This window comes from Populus alba, chromosome 19 (genome assembly GCF_005239225.2).
Source record: "Populus alba chromosome 19, ASM523922v2, whole genome shotgun sequence".
NCBI classification, from domain to species: Eukaryota; Viridiplantae; Streptophyta; class Magnoliopsida; order Malpighiales; family Salicaceae; genus Populus; species Populus alba.
In genome coordinates, this window is record NC_133302.1 from 19,382,686 (window position 1) to 19,407,819 (window position 25,134).

The window sequence follows — 25,134 nt, forward strand, 5'->3', positions numbered from 1 at the left end:
ACGAGTCCAAGTGAGCTTGGTTAAGGTTGTGCCATGCTTCATGCACTACCAATGATGGGTATCAAACCAGATTGTCAACTCCATGTTGTGATTTATGGATAGAACAAAAATGTCCAGATGGTCTGGGTTTAATGTCCATGAACAACTGCGACTGCGAGGAAACTATTTATGGGGTAAACACTTTGTTGGATGAAAATGCTATGGCTCCAAAGGACCTTGGAGTTGATATACTTGTATGTACAAAATTTATGTAATTGTTTTTAATTTTTTAAAACGGAAACTATTTCTCACCTTATTGTAATTTAATTTAAATTTTGGATATAATGATACTTACAAGTTGATATATTTGTATGTACAAAATTTATGTAATTGTTTTTAATTTTTTAAAATGGAAACTATTTCTCAGCTTATTGTAATTTAATTTAATTTTTGGATATAATGATACTTACATGTTGAGTTTTTATTATATTCATATCTTCTCTATTAATCATACAAATAATAATAATTAGATGTTTATATTCTACTGATCCAATAAGAACAAGCCAGATGGCTAAAACCAATAGAGCCCCCGGAAGAATGGAATGGGAAGAAGGGGAAATATATTTTCATCCCTATACTTGCAATGTGATTATATAATGCTCCCTATTTTTTTAAACATTATATTTAATCCGTTTATCATTTATCCATCAATAAGGTGTTGAGATATCACATATTTTAGTAATAATTGTTCCATTAATAATTTTTCTAATCTCACCCACTATAAAATTAAACAAACAAACAATTTTTAACCCATAAAAATCTATTATCTTCTTTATAGAAAATAAATTTGAGTGTAAATATATATATACAAAAGTTGGTCACTAGACTATAACTACACAGCTTAAGGAACTAAATAACGAGGTTTTAAGCAATTGAGACTAAGTTACAAAGTTTATCAAAATGCAGGGATGAAACCATAATTTACTCAAACATTACAGCAACTACTTTAGATCCCTAACGTTTACAACTAATTTAAGTGTTTTGTACTGCAATAATTTCTTGGGGTGTTTTACTTAAAAAAAAAAAAAATTTTAATGATAATTTTGATCAACTGATATTAAAAATAATAATAAAAATATATTAATGTATTTTTATATATTAATGTATTTTTATGTGAAAATATATCATGTATTATAATATCTAATATAAATTAAGATGATGATTAAAATTGCATTCCAAACAGAATCTAATGAAAACATAAAAAGTTTTTTTTGTTTAATATTAATTTTTTTATATTTTTATTATTATTTTAATATATTAATATTAAAATTAATTGTTCAAACACGAGAAATAATAATAATTTTTTTCTTTCTCCCCCGTCTCTCGGCCACCTCTCTCTAACCCTCCGCAAATATCATTACACAGAGGTATTTATTTCTTTCTCTATATATGGGGCTACTTGCTCTGTTTCTTGTCATGTTGAAGTCTTTCTTTAGCTTAATGGGCCTAATCATTCAAACATAGCTTTAAAAAAGCATCTGAATTTTTGTGAAATAGCTTGATCACATGTTTATCACAGATATCACTATGCTGTACACGTGAATGTACAAGTGTAATGTGGTTGTTTGAGGAGAATTTTTTCAACTTTTTTATGTTTTTTTTACATGCTGTGGCAAGTTTCGTTGCGGGTGTGTGTGGAACTGTGTTGTGTTCTCAAAGCAGGCATGCAACTTTGTGCTAAAATACAAAGCAGGTATGCAACTTCTTCTACTCCCATCTAGGAAGAAGAAGATAAGGAGTCATTGGAGGGTTTTATTCATCCTCTAATGTGGTGCTCTGCAAATGGATAGAATTGAAAATCAAAGAAATTGAGTCTCAAGCATCAAAATAAGGCAGAGAAATTGCAGCATGTGAACAGAGGAAACATTCAGGAATTTACCAATCTACGTTTGAAGGTTTTTGTTCAAAGTCCTTGTCATTTTCAAATGAATGTTGTAGAAGAAAGGCCATTAAGAATTTCTTTGCTCTCTCTCTCTCTTTTCCCTTGAAGTTCTTTGACTTCATTCTGTGATAAATTGCAGAAAACAAGAAATCCAATCCAGAGGGCACTTCTCATGATAGATGATTTTAGCAATACTGCTAAAGTGTTTTGCTGTACATTGATTTTATTTCTCCTCCATATCTTTTGTATATTCATGTGGATTCTCATGTTGCACTTCTTTTTTGTTCTCTTGTTCTGTGCTCCCATTTACCAGTAAAGATTGGTGCTTGGTGTTCTTATTCCATATTTTATAGACATGCTTTAAGTAATCATTATTAATACTGGTTGTTGGCTGTTCGTTATCTTGAACAAAAATTACAGAACAACATGCTGATGGCGATGATTAATCTGGAGTTGGCAATGACCAATTGTTTATCGAGTACAAATTCTGGGAGCATGTCCTTTGAAAAATTGAAATAGTGCATTTTCGGGTTCGCAAGCTGAAGAATCAACTTGACATGGTGATATCAAAGAATGCCTCCAAGTTTTCATCCTCGAGAGAATTTGAGCTTCTTGCAGCATGTGATGCACAGGCTAGCTCTGTTTCTAGTCCTACCATTCTCTGCTGGAAATGGAGATGCGATAGATATCAGGAGCTATTTATTCTGCAACTCAGAATATTCCTGGATATAACACAGGAGATCTGGTTGTGCCTGAAAGCGCCATGTCTCACAGTATTTTCATCAGCAACAAATTGCAGATTCAAGTGAAGATGTAAGAATTCATTATAATCAGTATTTTCATAGTCCATACAACTATACAATTCTTGTCTTCTGATTGAATCTGAATGACCAGATGAAAGTTTAGATTTCTGATACATGCATGCATGGGTATCAATAGAAAAATCTGATGTTACCTTCCATCAGCAACAAATTGGAGATTCAAGTGAAGATGTAAGAATTCATTATAATCAGTATTTTCATAGTCCATACAATTGTACAATTCTTGTCTTCTGATTGAATCTGAATGACTAGATGAAAGTTTAGATTTCTGATACATGCATGCATGGGTGTCAAAAGAAAAATCTGCTGTCTTTGGAGCTATCAGGAGTCGGGACTATGAATGTTGAAAATCATAATATGCCTGAAAATCTGGTTCATAGCTTGCAAATTATTTGCAGGTCAATGAATTACAGCTCAACTGACACTAGTGTGTTCCCTCCAAAAAAGTCTCCAACTCTCTCCTCTTCTTTTGTACCAAAAAGAAGGCCTGCAAATCATTATTGCAAAGCTTAAATGCCAGCACAGAAACCTAAATAGGAAAGTAGGCTAAGGAGAAATGGAAAATATGCCATGATGGGTGAGAACTCAAGCTTTTTTTTCTTTTTTTTTAACTGCACAACATGATGAGGGTTGTAAACTGGAGAGATTTGGAACTTGATTGAGTAGTTTATTGATGTGAATTTAACTATCAGTAGTTCACCTCTCCAATGGCTCAAATCATCTCCATGGATCTAAAGATCATAATCTAGTGCAATTGTGGCCCAAAGCCTAAAATATCAAGTGATCTAAGAATTACGACTACTGATCAATCATCAACTGCTGTTTCTCACATTCTCACAGCTACATCTGTAGCAAAACGAAAAACAAGAAATTACCAAAAACAAGAAATATTCTGGTGTACATTCCCTTTAAAATGGCTGTAAATGATAAAATTTGGGCAGCAGAAAAGGAGAGGGGGGTAAATTTTGTCTCAGAAATTGCAGGCTTTGGTGTGGGCTCAGGTGGTTCTAAGCAATTGATTGGTGACAGAACTTTGCACGTACAAGTACCTCTGTTGCACTGCAACTGCACCCTTCTTTTCATGTGAATGTGATAACTTAAAGAAAAGGGTTAGAACTCATAAAGAAAAGGAAAAGGAAACGCATGCATCATTAACTTCCATGCCATTTATTTTGGTGGACAAAACTTCAAAAATAGCTTCACATTTCATACACTGGATGCACGTATTTTCACCAAAGACCTTAATTTCAGTAAAGTTCTGAACCTTGTGAAGCTACTAGTGATCGCTTTATAACTATCCTCCTCCTCCTCCTCCTCCTCCTCCTTCTTCTTGGTGTGGGGGATCACATTTCCAATCCAAGGTGGACAAAATGATGCTCTGGTCTACAATGTACAAAAGCAAAAGATGACTGGAAACCGTAGTGCCTTTTTGACCTAAAAAAGCATGTGTGAATCAATCACCACTTCTCTTATTCGTTTGCTCCATTAGTAAATCTCTCCACAACTCCATTAACATAGCTGGAGCTTATGACTCTTTCGTTTTAGAGCATGAAATCCAGCCATTTTAATGTAATATTCTCGTAATATTCGTTTGCTCCATTTGTAAATCTCCCCCCAACTCCATAATTTAGTATTTTTTAAAGGTAAACATACTTTTAAAAAACATTTAAAAACAGAAGTCACCCTCTTAAACGGGGTATTAATAGCCTAATCAACAAAGTTTTTGAGTGGAGATATTCTACGGGCATTGCTCAGGCGAGTTACATGCATGAGATTAGGCATGATGAGCTCTGAATAGTTATCAATTTAGTTTAAAAACAGGCAATCTGATTGCATAAACTATATATCAAAATTTCTTGTAAAATTTGGAAAAAGGGTTTTACTGTGCTGGAGGAAATATCCAATCCAACATGAGCAATCATCATGTCTTTTTCTCTTTGCAGCAGCTTTTGGAGTTCTAGATATAACATGAGCCACAAAAGAATCATTATGCCATCCATATTAGCAAATAATATATATACACACTGACTGGATCTTAGCCATGCCCACTCCATCGCTCAGTTTTTCCACTTTTTGAAGTGTTTTGATATCTTTCTGAGGTTCAACTTTCACTTATATTACAAAGCCTACTCTCTCTCAGTGGAACGAATAACACCTTTGCTGTGTATGAAATTAGAGGCTGATAAAAAACTAAAGTGAATGCCAAAGCATGCTAGAGAATCAAAGGTATAAAAAACGATATAATATCATAACTAAAAGATAAATGTACTTTGAAAGAATATAAATTCCCTTTAAAATTATCTAAAGATTAAAATTATTTAATTTTTTTCTCTACGTTTCTTTCACTCAAAATAAACTTGAATGATTCTTACAATACAAGGAGAGGGCAGGCATGTCTGAGGCAAATTAATGACATAACTAATCACAGTTGCTCACAATCATGCACAATAGGAGATAAGCATGATTATCAAGTGTCTGGATACACTTTATGCCCTAAAAAGTAATCAATTGCACAAGAGTTTTCCTTTTCTAAAGTGATCAGAGGGGGCACTCTAGTAATTGCATTAAAAGCAACAATTTACTTTGCCTTTGAAATTTGAAAACCTCACTCTCTCTTTCTAAATCGATAGGAATCATGCCTGCCAAAGCAAAAGAGGTGGTGTTGTAATAAAGAATGGAGAAAAAGAAAAGAAGCACATTGCCAACCCATCTTTCAGTCACAAAATTGAAGGCAGAGAAAGGCTCTTCTTCCCTCTCGCCACCCCTGAAATGAAACTTCCTTCTCCTCCTTCTCTAGCTTCTCCACGGACTTCAATTTGCTTTGTTCATGCAAGATCCAAAGAACTCACACACAAGGTATGTCACCAGCTCCCTCGCTCCCTCCCTCCTTGCAATCTGATCAACCAAGTGATTTCTTTGCTCAACTAATCAAATTCTGCAACATTGCTAAGATGAACTTTATCATTTTGGTGTTTATATGGGTTACCCTATAATTGGAAGTGCTTGTATTGGAAGGCATTCATCATCTAGCTTCTCTGACATGCAGTGTTAATTATAACTTATGAAATATAGCAAAGTTTTTACCAGATTATGCAAGTTTGGCATGTGCTTTACATCGTTCAAACCTCATTAGATGTCTTTTTCTGCCAAGTAGCAACCACTCTCTTGCCCACTTTCTGTCCATTGCATGGAAGAACGTGTCCATTTTGCTTTTAGGGCCCCCTGGTTCAAAATTTGCCAGGAATCTCAACATGGACCAGCATGATTAGGCTCTTTTTAGAAGAGCATCCAGGCCCATTTTGACCAAGGACAGAGGGAGAAATGGACTCCATTTACAAGCTCATCTTATTTCTCATCAAATTCGATCAAAGCCCATGTTAATACTATATATCTCTTTTTGGTGATCCCGTCGCATGTTTTTCTGTCGTTGTTCTAAAAAGAAATGCTCTAGATTACATTGAATTTAGCAGGGAAATAATCAATATAAGACGCAGGATTCATAAAAAAAGAAGAAGGAAATAGTCGTACATAAGAATTATGGGTGTTCTTGGAAATTTCTGTGCTTAATATGTTATACTAATTAGCTGTACATTAGACCTTGTCAAATACCTTGAGCTGTAAGTACTTGACCTTGTCCTTAATTACTACATGGTTGCCTACAATCTAGGGACTATACCAATCTGAGAATCAATTTCGACAGAAAAAAGTGAAAAACTCAGCTGAAATTAGGATCTAATCTTGATGGATGGAATATATAGGAGAACCTCACAATTTGGATAAGCTAGAAAATTGATTCGGTTATAAAAATTACAACTCTCTAGTTCTTCCAAACCCAAATCGAAAGCTTGTTTTCTTGATTTTCCTTGTGCGTGTCTTGATTTTTTAAATGCATGTTAAAAAGCAAATCATCACTCATGGGGAGCTCATGCATGATGTGCAATATTTGTTGTGCTCCAGGAAGCCTTGGTATCAAAAAGCAATAGAGATGGCTACTCAGTGGAAAACAATTTCCAAGTCTACAGAAATATCGACGACGACGACAAACCCTGGACTGTGGAAGGCCATTTCCAAGTCTAAGGAAGTCCCAAACAAGAACAGAACATTGTGGAAAACTATTTCAAGATCCACGGAAATCCCAACAACAAACCCTAATAGAGCAAAGCTAAGGAAATGCAGCTCTGTTAGGGTCGCGACGACATTCACTCGTGTTTGTCTTTGCGCACCAATCTCTTCATACAATGAGGTTTTCCGAGCTGACGTTCCTCCTAGAAGAAGCAATAGCTATCCTAGGTCGAAGCCATTTCCTGCGGTGCAAGAAAGAGTACCTAGTGCGAGACCTAGCATGGAAGGAAGAAGAGTGATTTTTCGAGGAAAATCGTTGACCGATGATGTTTTGATGAGGAGATTTGTCTTGGAAGAAGAAGCGATGATGCAAACTAAAAGGAGGAATCAAATGGAAGTTATTTGGAGAAGGACTATGTTGCGAAGGAAAAAGCTTGGACCAAGTCCTCTTAGTAGAATGGTAATGGCTACTATAGAAGAATTTTAATTTAATTGAGAATAATTTGCTTCTGTCAAGACAGCAAATCCTGAAATTTCCCCTTTGATTTTCATTTTTATCTTTCCATTTTTTCCGATGGGATAGGTGGTTTGTACTTTTCAAAGGCAATTGATCTCTGCCATTTGTATTAGATGCTTGGGTGGCGATGGAGAACTTCCGGCAAGAAATCAAAGAAAATAGCATTCTAATATATATATATATATGCTTAATCATCAAATTAAGCAGATGATTAATTAATTTCAGGTTGACGATCCCTTTAGCAAATCTGAAAATGCATGCAGCCCTTTACATGCATGCCTGTGGAGAAAATATATATTTTCCTCTTCTTTAATCTAATGATCTTGAGGGCCTTGGTAGCTAACCTACTTCAACAATGTCTGGACTGAAAACTTTGCTTATACGCCACTCTAAGGCCAAGTTATGGATCGAGTGGTTATCTAATCTACATCAAACTCAACATAGTTATAAGGTTGTTTTATCTGCGATGGCTACTTCTGTCTCCTTCAACACAGACAAATGTTTCCTTTTTCTCTTCCATGTCAACCACCGCCTGAATCCGCTTTCAACTCCATTTCATCGATCCTCTGAGCAGACCTCCAGTGTTATGCTACTAGCTGACATCCCACTCTCCCCAAGACCTGCACGTTTCAATATTTGGTTTTCTTGGAGCAAATCTTGCTTCCTCTTAGGCTACACTATATCCACACGCAATCAAGAATTTAGAACTATATACCTTTATTATATTATTATTATTATTTTTATAAGAAGAACACCTATAGGTGGTTAAGTCCTAGTGATGAACGGTGGATCAAAATCTGGACAGGTGACAATAACATGAGGTTGCTTGCACTCAATGATATTGTTAAGAATTAAATTATAAATGCGGGTATCCAAGCTCAACTTATGCTCAAATTCTTTTACACATTAGATTCAAGCATGTAATTTCCTATATATTTGTGCTTGGTTAGTGTTACGCGAAGATATAAATATATATATTAAGATAAAGAGATGAAAATAAAAATATATATTATTTTCATATATATATATATATATATGGGGTTAAATACGGTTTCCGTTTTATAGTGATCTTTACACTAAGAAAAGATGGTACACTTACAGTGGCAATAGATTTGACAGGGAGACAAGACAACATTGTATCCAAAACAGGTCTTTTGTGGTTCAAACCACAAAATTATTGAAGCAAATAACAACAAAGCTAAAACTACAGGTAAAGACAATGTTGCTATATACATATTTTATTATTCACCATTGATAATATAATTACTCTATTGCCATTCTAAGAAAAATCAATGACTTGATTTTCAGAGTATTATTTTTAGATGTTATGTTAGTTACTATCAAATTAAACAAGAATATCATTATCTTTTTAATTTTTAAAATAAGTTGAATTACTAATTTACTCTTAAAAAATTCTTAAAACTGACATTTAAGGATCTTTTTGTCATTTCACTTTTAAAAAACATTGTAAAATGACTCAATTATTTTTAAAATCAAAATTTTTAAAACTTGTGTCTAGGGACTTTTTCATCTTTTCAACCTGGTTTTTTTGGTTATTATCAAGTTGGTCGAGGATAATTTGATCTTTTAATAAATTTAAAATAATATTAAAATGGATAAGTTACTGACATATGCAACACTCTTGATAGCTAAAAACACCATTTTGCCATTCCGATGGGATCGTCTAGATGTCTTCTTCCTAGTGAGGGTGTGTGGTGATGATGGTGGGGCGGATTGTTGCTAGCAAGACTTCCCCCTCTTTTTTCTCTCTACCTCCTAAAAAATCACGCTAACTATTCTAAATTTTAGAGTTGTCTTTTTAGTTATTGGTATTTTAATTTCAGTTCTTCTTATTATTATTTTTATTTTTATTTTTTGTTCTTGATTCTTTTATAAAAAAATATTTATTTTTAGTTTCATCATTTAATCTCAATTTGTGATATATAACTTTTTTTTTAATTTGATTCTTATTTTTATGATATTTTTTTACTGTTTTATACAATTTTTATTTATTTTTAATTTTATTTTTCAATTTAAATTTATATCTATAACTTGAATTGTAGATTTGTTTTTCTTTTAAATGAATTTGTCGAGCCTAAACATTATTTTTATATATAAAAAAAAATTAATACAGCCTGATATAGCACTTACCCTGTATAGCACGACACTATTCGTCGAGGACGGACCTTTTAGATACTCATGGAGGCTTCTTGAGTTGTAGCGTCAAGATACAGAAAAAGAATTTATGTGCCTTTTTGTTTGTTAAGATACATGGTCATGGTAACAGTAATGAAGAGATTGAAAATAAAAAGCATATATAATTTTGTGTATAATATTCAAATGCATATAGTACAAGTCTATTTATTTTTGCATTCTAAAAATATTTTTTTAAAAAATTGAAATTATTTTTATTTTTTTTATTTTAAATTAATATTTTTTTAGTATTATCATATCATTTTGATGTATTGATATTAAAAATATTTTTAAAAAATAAAAATGTATTATTTTAATATATTTTCTAATAAAAAAATATTTTTTAAAAATAACAATTACTATAATTTTAAATACCCCTTAATTCTAAGAGATTTACCTAGCAGCCAAGGAAGAATGTTCATATCTTTACCTTCCTTGGTTTGAAATTTGTGTACAATGTTTAGAAAGTGTATTGAATATACTATATCAAACAAAATACCAATTCGTACCATCAAATAAAAAAAAATCTTTTTTTTCTTCTAACGGGTAATTTTCTTCGCAATTGGGCTGGAGTTTCAAGTAAGAAAACGACTGATTTGAGGGTTGGGAATTGTTTAATTAGTTTTGTTAACCTCCATGTCCTTCTTAAAGAAGAACCCTTGAATATGCCAACAATTTTGAACAATTTTGTTTAAACTTTTTGTCAGAAAGATTTCCCCTTTGGATGAACTTTTATTGTCCTAGCCTAACCGTGTTTTAAAGCCATGCTTTTTTAAACCTTTTTCTGGGTTAATTAGTTGCGTTTCTCAAGCTACAAACCATAATTATCACATCTAACCAAGATTTAAGTAGTGGGTTTGTCTCGTTGATTGAGTTTATTTTAAAATATCACTTTATTTTTTGAAAAAACAATAAAAAAATATATTTTTAAAATTATTTTTTAAAAAAATCTTTCAAATTTATTCGGTTAATTGATTTTACCATGTCAATCAAATTATAAATTAACCCGTTAAATCATTTGAATTTGGACAGATTAATTTTCAAAATGGATATAAGGAAAAAATTAACTTAGACTAAACTCTAAGACAATAGATTACAAAGTTGACCTAATAAACTGAAAAAAAACAAGATCATAACGTGTAGATTAAGTTTTTGCAGGCTGAAAACTGACCTTCATTGTCTTATTGGCCTTGATTCAACCTCAAAACTTGACTTCAAAAAGTTATATTGCTCACAAAAGAAAAAAGAAATCAGGGAAGCACATTTCATTTTCCTCGCAGCAATGATTGTTCATGACATAGAGCTTTGTTAGTGCCCTCGAGAGTATCTTGGTGAAATCCTGCTTCAATTTAATATTCTAACATGGCCTCCGAGAAAAGTCTTAGCAAAAGCCACCATTGACTAGTAAGGCCGATAAGCTTCATAAAGGCAATTTTTAATGTTTCGACAGCAAGAACTATTCCATACCTCACCTCCTTCAACTTTTGTGGGCAACCTATCTCACCAAACACCACCCTTTATAGTGGCCTTGGATCTTCCTCTTGGCTAAACCTTGAACATTCGTACATGTTTTGATTTTAATATATTACAAAATATTGTCTTTTATCTAAAAAAATAAAATAAATCGAGTGTGGGGGCTAAGTTGCCGTTTAAAAATAATATATATAAAGGCTACAGCACCAAAAATTTAATTCAGTCAAGTAGAATCTTTTAATATTTTGGGTTCAGATTATTTGCATATTTGACTAAACTCAAATAAATAATTAATCCCACGATTTTAATTTAATGGAGAAGATAATTTTCTGACAGTTTTCTTTTGATCTAATAGGAATCTAGCATCGTCAACAAGAAGTTAGTGGGGATTCCATTCTCAAGCAATGATGGAATGCACCTGGTTTTGTATTGTATTTTAAACGAAGGTGGAATAATATTTTTTTAAAAAATTTATATTTTTAAATTGTTTTGATGTGATAATATAAATAATAATTTTTTAAAAAAATTTAAAAAACATTATTTTGATAAATTTTCAAATAAAATACATTTTAAAAAATAATCAATACAATATTTTTAAACACTTTTCTGGATTTTTTTAGTGGTGATATAGTTCATCCATGTATGAGCGTGGATCATGTGTAATTTGCTGCTATTAGGCACACAACACAAGCTTTTGGAAACACCACAGGAGATTCCATTTGGCATTAATTTTATTAATCTAAAAGTACCTCTAAAGTTTAAATTCTTATTCTTGGATTCCAGTAATCCATCCGATGGAAAACTATAAAGTAGAGAACAAGGACATGGAAAAAAAAACATCCCTAGTTAATATATAAAACGCATCCAATGCTGTCTGTAGATTATCGTTTTTGGTATCCGTGTGCAAATGATCATATGGCCCTAAAAAACTTAGGGTTTTCTCAGTTTTTTTTTTTTTTTTTTTTACTTGAATACTTCGAGCTTTTTTTATTAGATTTCCCCCCCTTCAAATGCATTGATGAGACGTGGTGGTTGACTGAATATTCAGAGGTAAAGCACCATTACAGTGCTGGAAGTGAAAGCTTACCAAATCTGAGACAAACTCTGAAATATAACTTCAAAATAACAATCTGTGTAATAATAATTCACTAATCTGAGCGCTCTTGAAGATGAACGTCGAGGCTAGTCGATTTGTTGAAGCCGTGGGGTGCAGAAATGCATCAGTAAAGGAGCATTTCATCGCTTAGATGGAAGCATCCATGAGAGCAGGGATGGATGAAGAAAAAAGCAAGAATGTCGGCTTATGGAATGCAAAAATTGGTGAGAATCCAATGTCCCGAAAATCTGGGTTTCTTCGTCCAATGAGGGTGAGTTAGGGCACAGGATCTGGCTACTTGGCGTAGTCAATGGTCAACATGTGAATATTTCTATGCTACTTGTGGACATTAGATGTTAGGTCAGTCGAAAGATGATTGTCGGTTTAAGAATGCACAATGTCCTTGTTATTTCAAGGTGAGAAGGGGCTGAGAAAATGCCTCAAGGTCTGAATAAGTCTAGAAACATCACAAAAATATATAATTCTTAATATATATATATATATATATATATAAACATTTCAGTTACTCAAATCAAACCAGTTAATGAAAGTTCATAGAATAAGTTGGATTTAATACAAAAATCAAGATAGTTTCAGATAATTTAGCTTTAAAATTATATACACTTAGTTATTGACTCAACTTGTAAATCAATAATCAGCTTTATAAAAATTGGTTCAGTTATGTGTTTTTTTTTTTGTTTTAGGGATGATTATTTTCAGTTTAGTTGCTTTAAAATTATTATAATTGTTAGACACTGAGTCAACTTGTAAATCATTAATTAGCTTTAAAAAAATTGTTTTAGTTGTGTTTGTTTTTTAGAGATGATTATTTTCGGTTCGATTTGGTTTTTATCTAAAGAAATAATCAAACCTATTTTTTTATAAAAAAATTGAAACCGGTTCAAACTGACTGGTTTTAGTGATTATTTTAGAACAAAAACCGAAACCTAACTGATTGGTTTTAGTTCGGTTTTGGTTTGATTTTCTGTTTGATTCGGTTATTTTATATTAAAAACAAAAAACTATATTTTTTTGGGTTTTTTTTTTAATTTCTAATGGGTTTGGTTTTGGTTTGGCTCGATTTTTTTTGTCTGACTCAGCTATTAATTTCGGTTCAGTTCAGTTCAATTTGGTTTTTTTGATTTTAGGCTTATGAAAATAAAATTGAACCGAACTAATTAATTTTTTAAAATATTCTAATTGATTTAATCATTTTTTTTTTCATAGTTTAATTTTTTTAATTTTTTTTTATTTTCTTAGCGTAATCATAGATAATTTTTTTAAAAAAATGTTCTTCAAACTTAACATCAATCGGATTTGTCCAAATTAATCTGGACACATGTTGATGTGTTGGATCATCCAAATCCAACCAACTTGATAATGTAGAAAACAAATGGAGGAATTCTGAAGCTCTATGTCCCATCCCATGTATCTTAAAAATACCATGATTTTCTTGCTCTCACGTGCAAAGACAGGGTGTGTAGATGGGACAACAATGAGTGATCACAACGCATTCTGCAACCGATATCTGCAAAATTACAATACTCTTGCGGGCCCACAAAGATATTCTGATCGAATGGCTGATGTTACATGGATCGTTTTAAAGCGTGTACGATAGCAGCTTTTCAGACCCCATATGATATTCTGATCCAATGGCTAATATCACATGGATTCTATATCATTGTCAATGGGTCCACTGTCCTAGTCAAAGATGTTATTGCCTGGTGACACGGTATAAGATACCTTCTATGCTCTATTTAGTGGTATTAAAATTAATTCTTAATTTACCACTTAAAAAATAATTTAAAAATATAAAAAATAATAATTTAAAATTAAAATAATTATGAATTTCTTTTTAAAAGCGTGATGAAATATTGTATTTGTATAGTTAAGAAACACAGTATAAATCATGTTTTATAAAATTTTATTTTTTTAGATTTAAAATTTATTTTTTAAAACTGTTTTGAAATATTGATATTAAAAATAATTTTTAAAACATAAAAAAATATTATTTTAATATATTTTTAAATAAAAAAATATTTTAAAAAACAATTATTACTGAATTCTCAAATATCTTCCTGTTTATTTTATCTTTACTGTGTCTCCCACTGCAACACATGGAAGGTAAAAGACACGCTCCGAAACTGATAAGAAAGCAATAAATCATTCTCCTCAGGGGTAGTTTGTTTAAGGGTCTCTTTTAGTCTTTTCCTTTATAATCATGACACATTTTGCACGCTCTATTTGAGGAGCGTCGCTATTTGTTTTTTAATTTCTATTTAACCTTTATTCAATACTGGGGTGACAAATTGATAATTTACCCAAAAACCCAAGTGGGGGAAGAGCAGAGTTATTAAATTCAACTCCAAGTGTATTCAATACAAGTTTCATATCTAAGATGATTAATTCGGTTTAAATATATTATTTCAAAAATTATAATAATATTTTTTTTGGACAAAAACATGTCGGCCAAGTTCCAGGTCACCATTTTACAACTATGGGAAAAGGACACAGAGAAAATAAAGGTAGTTATAATTAAGCAATTAACCCATTTATTAGGATATGGTAATTCTATATCCATATTTTAAGAGTATATTTGTTTTATGTTCAAAATTTATTTTTAAGAATTTTTGAATTTTTTTACTTTTAATCTTTTTTATAATTTTAATTTTTTTTCATATTTTATTAAAAAATATTTTATTTTGATGAAATGGTTGATTATCATGAATACAAACCAATGACATGACACATTATGTCATGTTATCATATAGGAATGTGATAGGGATTTAGAAAATTAGCATGTCTGTGTATATTATCATTTTTCTGTCAAATCTCCACATTCTCTTGCTTGCTTCTGTCCCCTGTTTTTTTTTTTTTTTTGGGTTTTTAATAGTGTGTTAATTATTATTTTTTAATTTTTTTTTATTTAAAATATATTAAAATAATATTATTTTAATTTTAAAAATTATTTTGATCTGAAAACATAAAATAAATTAATTTAAAGTAAAAATAAATAAATTAAATAGAATTCAAATTATTTCAAAAGCCTTTGTAAAACGTAAAAATAAACATACATAATTATATTATGGATTTGAAGCTCATAAATATTCTTAATTATTTATAATAACTTGTAATTTCTCGAAGAATACCTAACGTTAAAGAGTGGCTGAGATTGGGTCTGCAGAGACCAAATGTTAAGCACAAATGACTTAAAGTCTAGCTAGAAAGTCTTGAACCAAAAAACAATTGTGTTGTGGTCAAGGATAACAACAAAAGAGAACCCTAACTTGAATTTTGGTGAAGAATTTTATGTCTCTTCTCAATCTTTGTTTGATTGTATTAATTACCAAGTCAAGCAATAAAATCAAAGGGAGATCAATTATTTAAAAAAAAAAAACACAAAATGATAACTATACTGTTAACCGATCTTGCATGAATCATAATTTAAAATTAAGTTTTATAATATGATATGAATATAATAATTATTTGTGCTATGTTATGGATATGAGGAATTGATCTTAAGTTAAATTTTATTTATTATTATGTTAATTACCAAGTGAATTAATGCAATCAAACTGAACTTAAGTGCATCATAATTATAATTGTTTGTTTGTTTATATGTTTTAAAAAGATTTTTTTTTAAATAATTTTTTTTTGGTTTAAATAATTTTTAAAAAATAAAAAATTATTTCTATATAAAAAATACTTTTAAAAAATAATGGTTAGTATACTCTTAAATCATCATCTTTTATTATTATTATTATTATTAACGTGAGTATTCAAGTTATCTTGTGTGCACCTCGACTAATCTCACGAGTCCTGAAGTTAACGATTATGTAAGCCTTTAGCAGCCATTATATTAGCAACCACAAGACTTGAGTTTAAGATAAAAAAAAAAAAAAAAATTTTTAATTTCAAGCTTTTATTATTGGACCATCTCCTAGATGATTACAGTAAAGACTTGGCCAAGTGTCATTTGCAAGACCATAAAATAAAAACAAATAATAGTTGTTGAACTTATTGAATTGACATTTGTCAACCCCATCGAAAATTCACAGAATTGACTCTTCCAATTCATATGAGCATTCCAGCGTTTCCAGGAAGACCAGAGAAGTTGTGAAGAGCTCTTTTGAAACTTGAATTTTATTTTCTTCTTTTAGCATCATTACATTAGCAAATACATACACCTTAGTTGGTTTCGAACAGCCGGGAAAATATTTATTTAGTTTTAAATTTCATAATCAAGTGTTGTCCCTAATATATATATATATATATATATATATATATGATGTCGCAATCTCTATTTCCTATAAGACGATAGTTATAATATATGATGGTAAGCTACTATAAATACTTTTCAATATTTTTTGAGATAGACTATATATTTTTCAAGTTTGGCAAAGGAGGGGGGATATCTTGGGATATCTTTTCATCTCAACAACACAAAGAGACCATAAAAAGCTTTTCTATACATAACTAAACTCTGTTTTTTATAATCTTAATTTTAAAATGTTTATCACTTGATTAACTAAATTTAAATATTGATTTAAATATTAGAGTGTCATTTATTTCACGAGAATCATGTTTTTACATGAATAACTTAAATCTAAATCTAACTTGAGCATTCGTTTAAAAGAGATTAAGTTCAAATGTGGAGTTATATATATTAAAGAGGGTGTTGCCTCTCTTGATTTTTTCGAAATATTAAATATAGCCATTTTTAATATTTCAAATTTATCATTTTTTTATAATGTTTGCCTCTCATAGTTTTTTGATTCCTCACCCCACTCCTACCTATGTTCCAAAAATATTAATCCCATATGAAAAACAACAAAACTTTAAATTTACTAATTAAATCGAAAAAAATATGTTTAATCTATTCCATTCTCAACAAACTAGTTAAATCTTGTTTTATTTTTTTCCGACTCTTAAAAAATAAAATAATACATTTGACTTTTTTTTTTTTTTGGAGGGGGGACAAAGGGATAGTACGGGGTACTCATCTACTTCCAAGTTGCAAAGTGTAACACACGTCCTTGAGGGAAGTGGGTTGTCTGCAACAAAATGACAACCTACCTTGTCTCACAAATAAATTCTTCACAGAATATATTATTATTAATATTATTATTATTATATCAACAAACGTTAAAAATATATAATTTAAAAAATTTAATTTAAAAATTCAATCAGTTAAATAAGGTTTTTTTTTTTAAAAAAATTTTAAATATATTTTATTATTAAAACTCTAATATTATACTTAAAAAATTAAATTAATTTTAAATTTTAAATAAATTTTTTAGATATAATTATATTATTCTTTAAAATATTTTTTTAAAGATTTGATTTTATAAATGTTTAGTCATCAAATATAATCCACTTATAACCTAGTTAATTTCCGTTGAGCTTTAAAAAACACGGGTGAGAGTTCATTCAGTAAAACTTGAGTTTTAATTTATTAATTTTTTTAAAATGATATCATTTATTTTTTTAAGTAAAACCACTTAATTCTAGATTATTTACTCTTGACCAGGTTCATAGAGCCGGCAGGTTTAAAACCTTTGCAACATCCCATCACGAGCAAAATAATAATTAAGATCTGACTATCTATACAAGCATCTATCTAACTATAATCTACTAGTGCAATGGAAGATAATAATGTGTAATGATCATAGTACTGATCAAAGAAACAAACAAATGTTACAGAGAGTACCAAACCAAACTGTTTTAATCTGTGTGGGGATTGTTGCTGTCCAAAATAGTCTTCCCATATAAGTAATGTTTGTTGAAGTTGCTGGCCACATTGAGTGAGAAAGCGGCCAACTCTTACCCCTCTTCCTCTCTCTCTTTCATAATCATGATCATCTAGCCAAAAAGAAAAAGAATTATAAATCCAACAAAAGGTGAAAGGTGGTAAAGAAAAGTTGAAAATTCTTACAAGCAAGCACCAAGAACCTGATTCGAAGAAGCAAAAAAGAAAGAGAGAGAGACACTTGAGCAGATACTAAAGAAATATATGCTTATATTATACATGTGAAAAGATTTCTGTAGAAAAAAGCAGAATCAAGATGTTGTATGAGGGTGGCTAGAAAAAGAGATAGTCTTCTCTGGCTGCTGCTGCTGCTGCATCTTTTCTACTTTTGTTTCTGAACAGCCTTTTTTTTTTGTTTTTGTTTTTCAAGGTCTTTGCAAAACTGGGTTTTCTTTAATTATAAGGTATGTTTCAACACATGATTTTAGTTTCTCTGTGAATTCTTCTGTTCATGTAAGCTTTTTTCTTTCTTTTGTTGGGGGGTGTGTGAATTGTATTTGTTTTTTTCATGATCATATGATTTTTTTTGTTGCTTGTTAATTGTGTTTATTCTATGGAGATGTAAAAGGGTTGTGTGGTGGTTTAAAAGGTGAAGATTTTCTCCTTTTTGTAGAATTGGTACTGGTGGTGATCTTAAGGTGATTTTTCTTACTAAATTCCTTTGGTCTTGGGATCTCTTCCTTTGTCTTTCAAGTGTCAGGTTTTGTTTTCTTGAAGGGTTTTGATTATCTTTAAAACTATAAACAATTATTTATCTTGGTGAATTGTGTGGTAATTTAGCACCTAAGAAACGCGATGTCTCATAACTATAGTCACAAGCCCCCGCAAGCCCTCTCTCTCTCTCTCTCTCTCTCTCTCTCTCACATCTGGGGTGGTTCCACAATTTGGCTGTTTTCCTTTCCTGGTTTTGGATACACAACCTTGTACAAGGGATTTGTTTCTCTGATTTTTTTATTCTTAAAAAAAAAAGTATAAGCATCTTTGATGGGTGTTCTGGGAAATAGTTTTTGCTTTGGCAATTTTGCGTGTGTTTGTATCTATGACTAACTTTTGACCTCTAAGTTTATCCCTTAATTGACAAACAAGTTGAAGCATAATCCACTTATTTAATTGTGACATGAAAAGATTCCTGTATTTTGCTTCTTATTTATCTGTATCTGGGCTGAGTGTATGTCAGTTTGTGAATTCTTCAATTAATTACATGCTGGGATTTTTCATCAAACTAGTTGACTGCAGTTGTTGTGATTATTTGTTATTTTCTGTCCCAAATTGAGTTTCTTTTACCTTGTTCTTCCTTGGTTAAGACCATCTACCTGTTATAAATCTGGAAGTTGGGAAGATGAGTATATCGTTCTTCATGTGTTTAGCTGGTAGTATTTCAACTCATACTTTCTTGCAGTGTAGTCTGTCAATGGCGTGTAGTCAACTAACTATATGCTAATAAGCTTCATATCTGAGTAATTCCACCTAAATTTTTCTTTTACTGGTTAAAGTTATTTGCCTTGCATCAATATTTTGATTGTGATGTGATATGTATAGATTTGTAACCCAATACATGCTTACACAGGTAAAGACAGATTTATTTGGACCTGCAGGCAGTTGATTGTGACGATTTATTTCCCTGTCTAGGTGGAGACAGTAATGCTAGGAACATGGGAAAGAAAGGGAGTTGGTTTTCAGCAATCAAGAGGGTCTTTTCACCCCACTCCAAGGACAAACTAGCTAGTGTAAGTTGCTATTCCTGATGCTAAATTTGAAATCAGCTTCTATCAAAATGAGTTTTACCGACCTCAAATGTGCTGTCGGGTTCTTTATGTTTGATTAATCAGACCATCTTTCTCAATCTTTAGAGGAAAATGAATTAAGGTTGTTATAATGGTGGCTAGAAGTTTAATTGTAATTCAGTAATCTTCTAATTTTCTGGCCTGATAAGTTATCCTAAAAGTCAAGTGATTCCTGCTAAATTGAAATTTTTGTTTTTGATGCTTATAAAAATGTAATACATTGGTGGAGTTTGGGAGGATTGAAAAAATTAAGATGAAAGTTGTCCAGATGCGTGAGGAAGCAGAACATGTACAAGGCTGCTTTCATTTTTTGCTTGCTCATGGCCTTCTATACGTCTCCATTGTGTAGGAAGAGAAATTAGATAACCTGTTTCCTGACATTTAAGATTTGTTGTTCATACTTGGTGTTTTAGATTTTCTTGTCGTTTTCTCGATTAGTTTTTATATGGCCTTCTTCTTCTTGTTCATTCTTTGCTTCTTTGTGCACAATATGTACTTGAAAACTGCTTGCAGAATTGTAGACTTATCTTCTTTACTGTTAATTACATTGCAGGAATCAGATAAGAGAAGCACGAAAGAAAAGAAGAAGAAGGGTCTTGGAAAACTAAGACATGGAGAGACCACTTCATTCATTCCCCTGTTTAGAGAACCAAGCAGCATTGAGAAAATTTTGGATGAGGCTGAAAGAGAGAATAAATTAATTTTCAGGCCTCCAACGCCTCCTGAGGAACTGACAACACCACCTTTTGTGCCTCCAAGAGCCGATTCTCCGAGGGTTGCTTCTCAAAGAGTCACCTCTCCAAGAGCTGCTACTCCAAGAGTTGTTTCCCCTAGAGCGGCATCTCCAAGGGTTGCTTCCCCTAGAGCAGCTTCTCCTAGGAATGCTCAACGCCATAAGGAGATATATTACAGACCAGAACCAACTCTAAGAAACCATCTTGCTTCGGCTACCAAGATCCAAGCAGCCTATAGAGGCTATGTTGTAAGATTCTCTTCACTCATAGCTTGCATAATATAGGAAACTGATGCAAGACAAATAACAAGAAATTTGGCTATCAAGATGCACCACAAAGCAAAAATGTCTGTCATTGATATTTGTGGTGCTATAGATGGCCAGAGTGGGATTTTTATCCCGAATCCTGCAAATTATTTTTTGCTGCTTTTGTGCCGTCTCTTTTGCCAATTTTCTGGCCAATGGTTGTGGATGCCTTTGCTTCTAAATATCCCAAATCTAACATTATAGGCAATCCCAATATCCCAAATGGGCAATTCCATAGGATTCTTGTGCTCTTCATTAATTTTGGACAACTGTCAAACTAATACTATACAGTACTTGTCATGAAGGCAAGGAGGAGCTTCAGAGCACTGAAGGGTCTTGTGAGGCTTCAAGGAGTGATAAGAGGACAGAATGTGAAGCGGCAGACAATGAATGCAATGAAACACATGCAGCTCTTGGTGCGGGTCCAGTCTCAGATTCAGTCTCGGAGGATACAGATGTTAGAAAACCAAGCACGACGTCAAGCTCAAAACAAAAATGATAAAGAAGTGGATAGTACCTTGGGCAAATGGGGCCAGTTGGTAAGTCCATTTTTTGCTTGTGGTTATGTCCCTTTCCATTAAAAATAACTTACCGAACTACCTCTGCAATTTATGATTTGGCCTCCCATTTCAAGTTCATGGTTTTGGTCTCTGCCCTGTTCTTACGCAATGCGTCTTTGGTGCCAGTTTGTTGGTAACCAAAACAAAGTCCCTGTTTTTTCCTCAGGCCATGGTATTTCCATGGAACAAGTTGAGAATTATCCTTTTAAGCAATGCATGGCTCCTTTAGAGTAAACATCTTAGCATTTCTCACTCATAAAGGTGCCAAGGCACATCCTTTTCTTTCGGTCCATCAAAGGTTCAATAGGCAATGGGCAGTTGGGATGCTAAATGAAGGCTAGCCCTCTCCCCGTCCCTCCCAGGATTTGAACCTCAAACCTCCATGTAGAAATGCCAAATCTTAGTCACAAGGTTTGTCCATTGGGAATACCAAATCTTAGTCACTAGGTTGTCCATCGGGAATAATGCTAAAGTATGTCTTTAACTTGCCAATGCTCACAGCAAAAGGTGGTTGATAAAAAAATAAAGTTTTAACTTGACAACTACAATCCTTTTGTCACATATGTACTGGGATCTAAATCATAATATTTGTTGCTACTACCGTTTCTGTCAATTAATGATGTTCTGTATTTCTACAAAGTAGAGATAATTACTGGGGATATGGGTATAGTCTGAGGCAGGTAATAACGAAGACTGGGATGACAGCGTGCTGACAAAGGAGGAAATTGATGCAAGGTTGCAGAAAAGGGTGGAGGCAGTCGTCAAGAGAGAAAGAGCCATGGCTTATGCATATTCCCACCAGGTAATTGCACTAAATTATCCCTTATACCTCCTAGAAGTGGCATTCTAGCTCATTCTTTCTTTCCTTTTCTTCTTAGCTACAATCATATTTCATTTTGCAGCAAAATGAGTTTTTGCTTTAACATACTCTTTAGGTGATTTGACATTTCCTGTTTGAGTTAAGATTTCAAGATCTCATTGCAAGCACTAGAATTATGTAGTTAGTAGATTGGAAGTTGTTTTAAAAGATTCAATCCAACTGCATGAGAAGCAAATGATAGAACGGTTGCAAGATAAGCTATCAGGGATGAAATTTCCCATGAGCTGGAGACACAATTGTTCATGATATATGAACTTCAAAACCCAAAGTTATCACCCTATGCACGACTTGCACCTACCCCTTGATGTAGCAGTATTAGCTTATTATTGCCTGCATCTTCCTGGGTGCTAAGTGAAACCATCATGATCAATACCACTTTGAAGCCTATTATTGATTAACAGAAAAGGAAAACATCTTAATATATTTGTTTTTTCTATTTTGCTATAGCTGTGGAAAGCCACTCCAAAATCTGCTCAGTCAGCTCTAATGGATATCCGTTCCAATGGGTTTCCATGGTGGTGGAACTGGTTAGAGCGTCAGCTACCTCCAACTAATCCTCCTGAAAGCCAAGCCTTGAGGAATTTTCAACTTACACCACCAAGGCCACGTTCCGATATGAAGGCTAGCCCTAGGCCCCCATCCAGGAGCCACAAGCAACAACATTTTGGGTTTGATAATATGGATACTCCAACACCGAGATCCTCAAAATCAACTGCTTTTGTGCCAACGAGACAAGCGCGAACTCCTCTACATAGAACTCCACAAGCCAACAGCCCTAGCTTGTCAAAATATTCAATGGCAAGAGCCAGTGCAGCAAATTCTCCTTTTAACCTGCCATTGAAGGATGACGATAGCCTCATGAGCTGCCCACCATTTTCAGTGCCAAACTACATGAGTCCTACAGTTTCAGCCAAAGCCAAAGAAAGAGCTAATAGCAATCCCAAGGAGAGGTTTCCAGGGACCCCAACCAGTGAAAAGAGGAGACTGTCATTCCCTCTTACACAGGGCATTGGGTCTTTCAAGTGGAACAAAGGCTCCTTCACTAGCAAGGATTCAAGTTCTCAAAAGGGTTTAGATAGGCATCAGTCACTTCAATCCATAGGAAACTTGAGTGTGGATTCAACCGTCTCGATGCCTTCCACGCGAAAGCCATTTAACCGATTCGTGTGATCTTTTTTCCTATATTCTTAACATCTTTTTTTTTTCATATTTTTCTTGTTATTTGATTGTGTGTATGGTGATATTGAGTTACAAAATAGTGGTGTAAAAATAATGAAGAGACAAATAGGAAATGATGGAGTGAATGTAACAGGATTTGCTTAAAGAACAACATGTGACAGGTTTTGGATTGCTTTAAAACATTTTATCCTCTCTCTGTGACAAGTATGATGTTCCATAAATTATTCCTTTTAGGCTTTTTATCAAACACTTCATTTGCATAATCTAATATCAAGCAATTTACCTTCACAATTTTGATAGCTCTGTTTCCTGACGTTTTTTATTCTCTGAATTCCTTATCATCCCATCTCCTCTTTCACCTTCCACGACTTTCCTTGTACACCCATCTTCCTCTTCTTTAGTGATAATATGATTCTTCTAATCATTAATGGCTAATGTTGATCCTGGATATTCTTATCATTCTCTGATGAGCCCTTTACAAAGTTTCCTGGAAATTTTTTCTCTTCCAATTTTTGGACCACCCACAAGAAGTTGCGGTCTCACCTCTTCAGACCCCGCGCTATTTCTTCCTTTTGCTCTTCTCCCAGATCGCAGATGCAAGCTGCCAAATGACTCATAAACCACTTAGCGAAGCCCCTGGAACCCTAAAATAAAATCACTTGCTCTCTCTGTCTCTCAGACACCCACAGTCAATCAAATGCCAACATCATTAAGGAGTTCTCACCTGGTCTAAGAATCATAGCATAGGTCTAGCTATGTCATGGAACCAGTCGAACCCATACATCCTATCTTACCACTAACCACAAGCTACGTCATTACCCATCCATGATAGGCCATTTGAAAATAGATCACAAGAAAATTTATTACATGAAATGTGAAGCAAATTTCAATAAACTGAGTGTTTCTGTAATGGGTTATTGGGCTTTGAAGGTTGAAGAAGAAGATATTAGCTTATAGTCCAAGAAGTCCTACAAAAATAAGTTCTTTATATGATTTAGGAGGAGATAGTTCAAGATTGCTTAACTCAACTCGGATCCATGATATATGTTTGATGTGTAGGGTTCATGATTGGGGAGATTTTTAATTTAAGCAATAATAATTTAGAGCTAGTATCTAGTTTTTTTTTTTTTTTTTTTGAGTACTTGTGATATTTTTTTTATTAGCTTTGTATTTAAATTAAATTCTAAATTAACTATCTACATATAAATTGATATATTCACAAGAATTTGTTCGTGTTATATTATAGTTTTAACTTAAAATTATAATCAAGACTTTTTTTTTGAGTCTCATTTTTCTTGTCTCGATATTATTAATGTTCAGAATCTATTAATTAATTTGTTAATCATTATAAAAGCTATTAGACTAGCAACCAACAATATCAAAACCTATCTCTACGTTCATCATTTAGTGTGGTAGATAGATTAGGCTGTTCGTATCCTTGTATGGCATTGGGGCAGATAAGGGTGGTTAAATTTTTATTTTTTTTAAAAAAATAAATTTAGATTATTTTAATGTGTTGATATTAAAAATAAAAAAAAATATATTATTTTGATATATTTTCTATGCAAAAAGCACTTGAAAAACAATCACTACAACACTCCAAACACTTATTAGAGGCAGACTAGCAGTGTGCGCTACCCACAAGCTATATATTTTTTTTATATATAAAAAATATTAAATCGATGCAATTATTTCTAAAACATAAAAAAAATATAAGATTTGTGTCATTGACTCGATTGAATTTTATAAACTTAGCTAAAAAATAATAAATAAAATGAAACAAATTAACAATGAAAAACA

At 32.4% G+C, this 25,134-nt stretch overlaps 2 protein-coding genes across 4 annotated transcripts; both read left to right on the top strand.

The window, feature by feature from the left end:
• Positions 1-5,358: 5,358 nt before the first annotated feature.
• On the top strand, positions 5,359-7,545 carry LOC118056632 (uncharacterized). The gene is made up of 2 exons (XM_035068892.2): positions 5,359-5,598; positions 6,700-7,545. The coding sequence occupies exons 1-2, from the start codon at positions 5,570-5,572 to the stop codon at positions 7,289-7,291; spliced, it is 621 nt and encodes a 206-aa protein (XP_034924783.1). The 5' UTR covers positions 5,359-5,569; the 3' UTR covers positions 7,292-7,545.
• A 10,226-nt stretch (positions 7,546-17,771) lies between these two features.
• On the top strand, positions 17,772-23,555 carry LOC118056464 (protein IQ-DOMAIN 13). Of its 3 annotated transcripts, none has more exons than XM_073406849.1 (6): positions 17,772-18,296; positions 19,488-19,619; positions 20,230-20,658; positions 21,021-21,254; positions 21,946-22,077; positions 22,603-23,555. In XM_073406849.1, the coding sequence occupies exons 2-6, from the start codon at positions 19,545-19,547 to the stop codon at positions 23,323-23,325; spliced, it is 1,593 nt and encodes a 530-aa protein (XP_073262950.1). In that variant the 5' UTR covers positions 17,772-18,296; positions 19,488-19,544; the 3' UTR covers positions 23,326-23,555. The 3 variants fall into 3 exon arrangements, with proteins under 3 accessions (XP_073262950.1, XP_034924565.1, XP_034924564.1); XM_035068674.2 differs by having other exon boundaries at positions 19,522-19,619; XM_035068673.2 differs by having other exon boundaries at positions 17,773-18,296; positions 19,460-19,619.
• Positions 23,556-25,134: the final 1,579 nt, after the last annotated feature.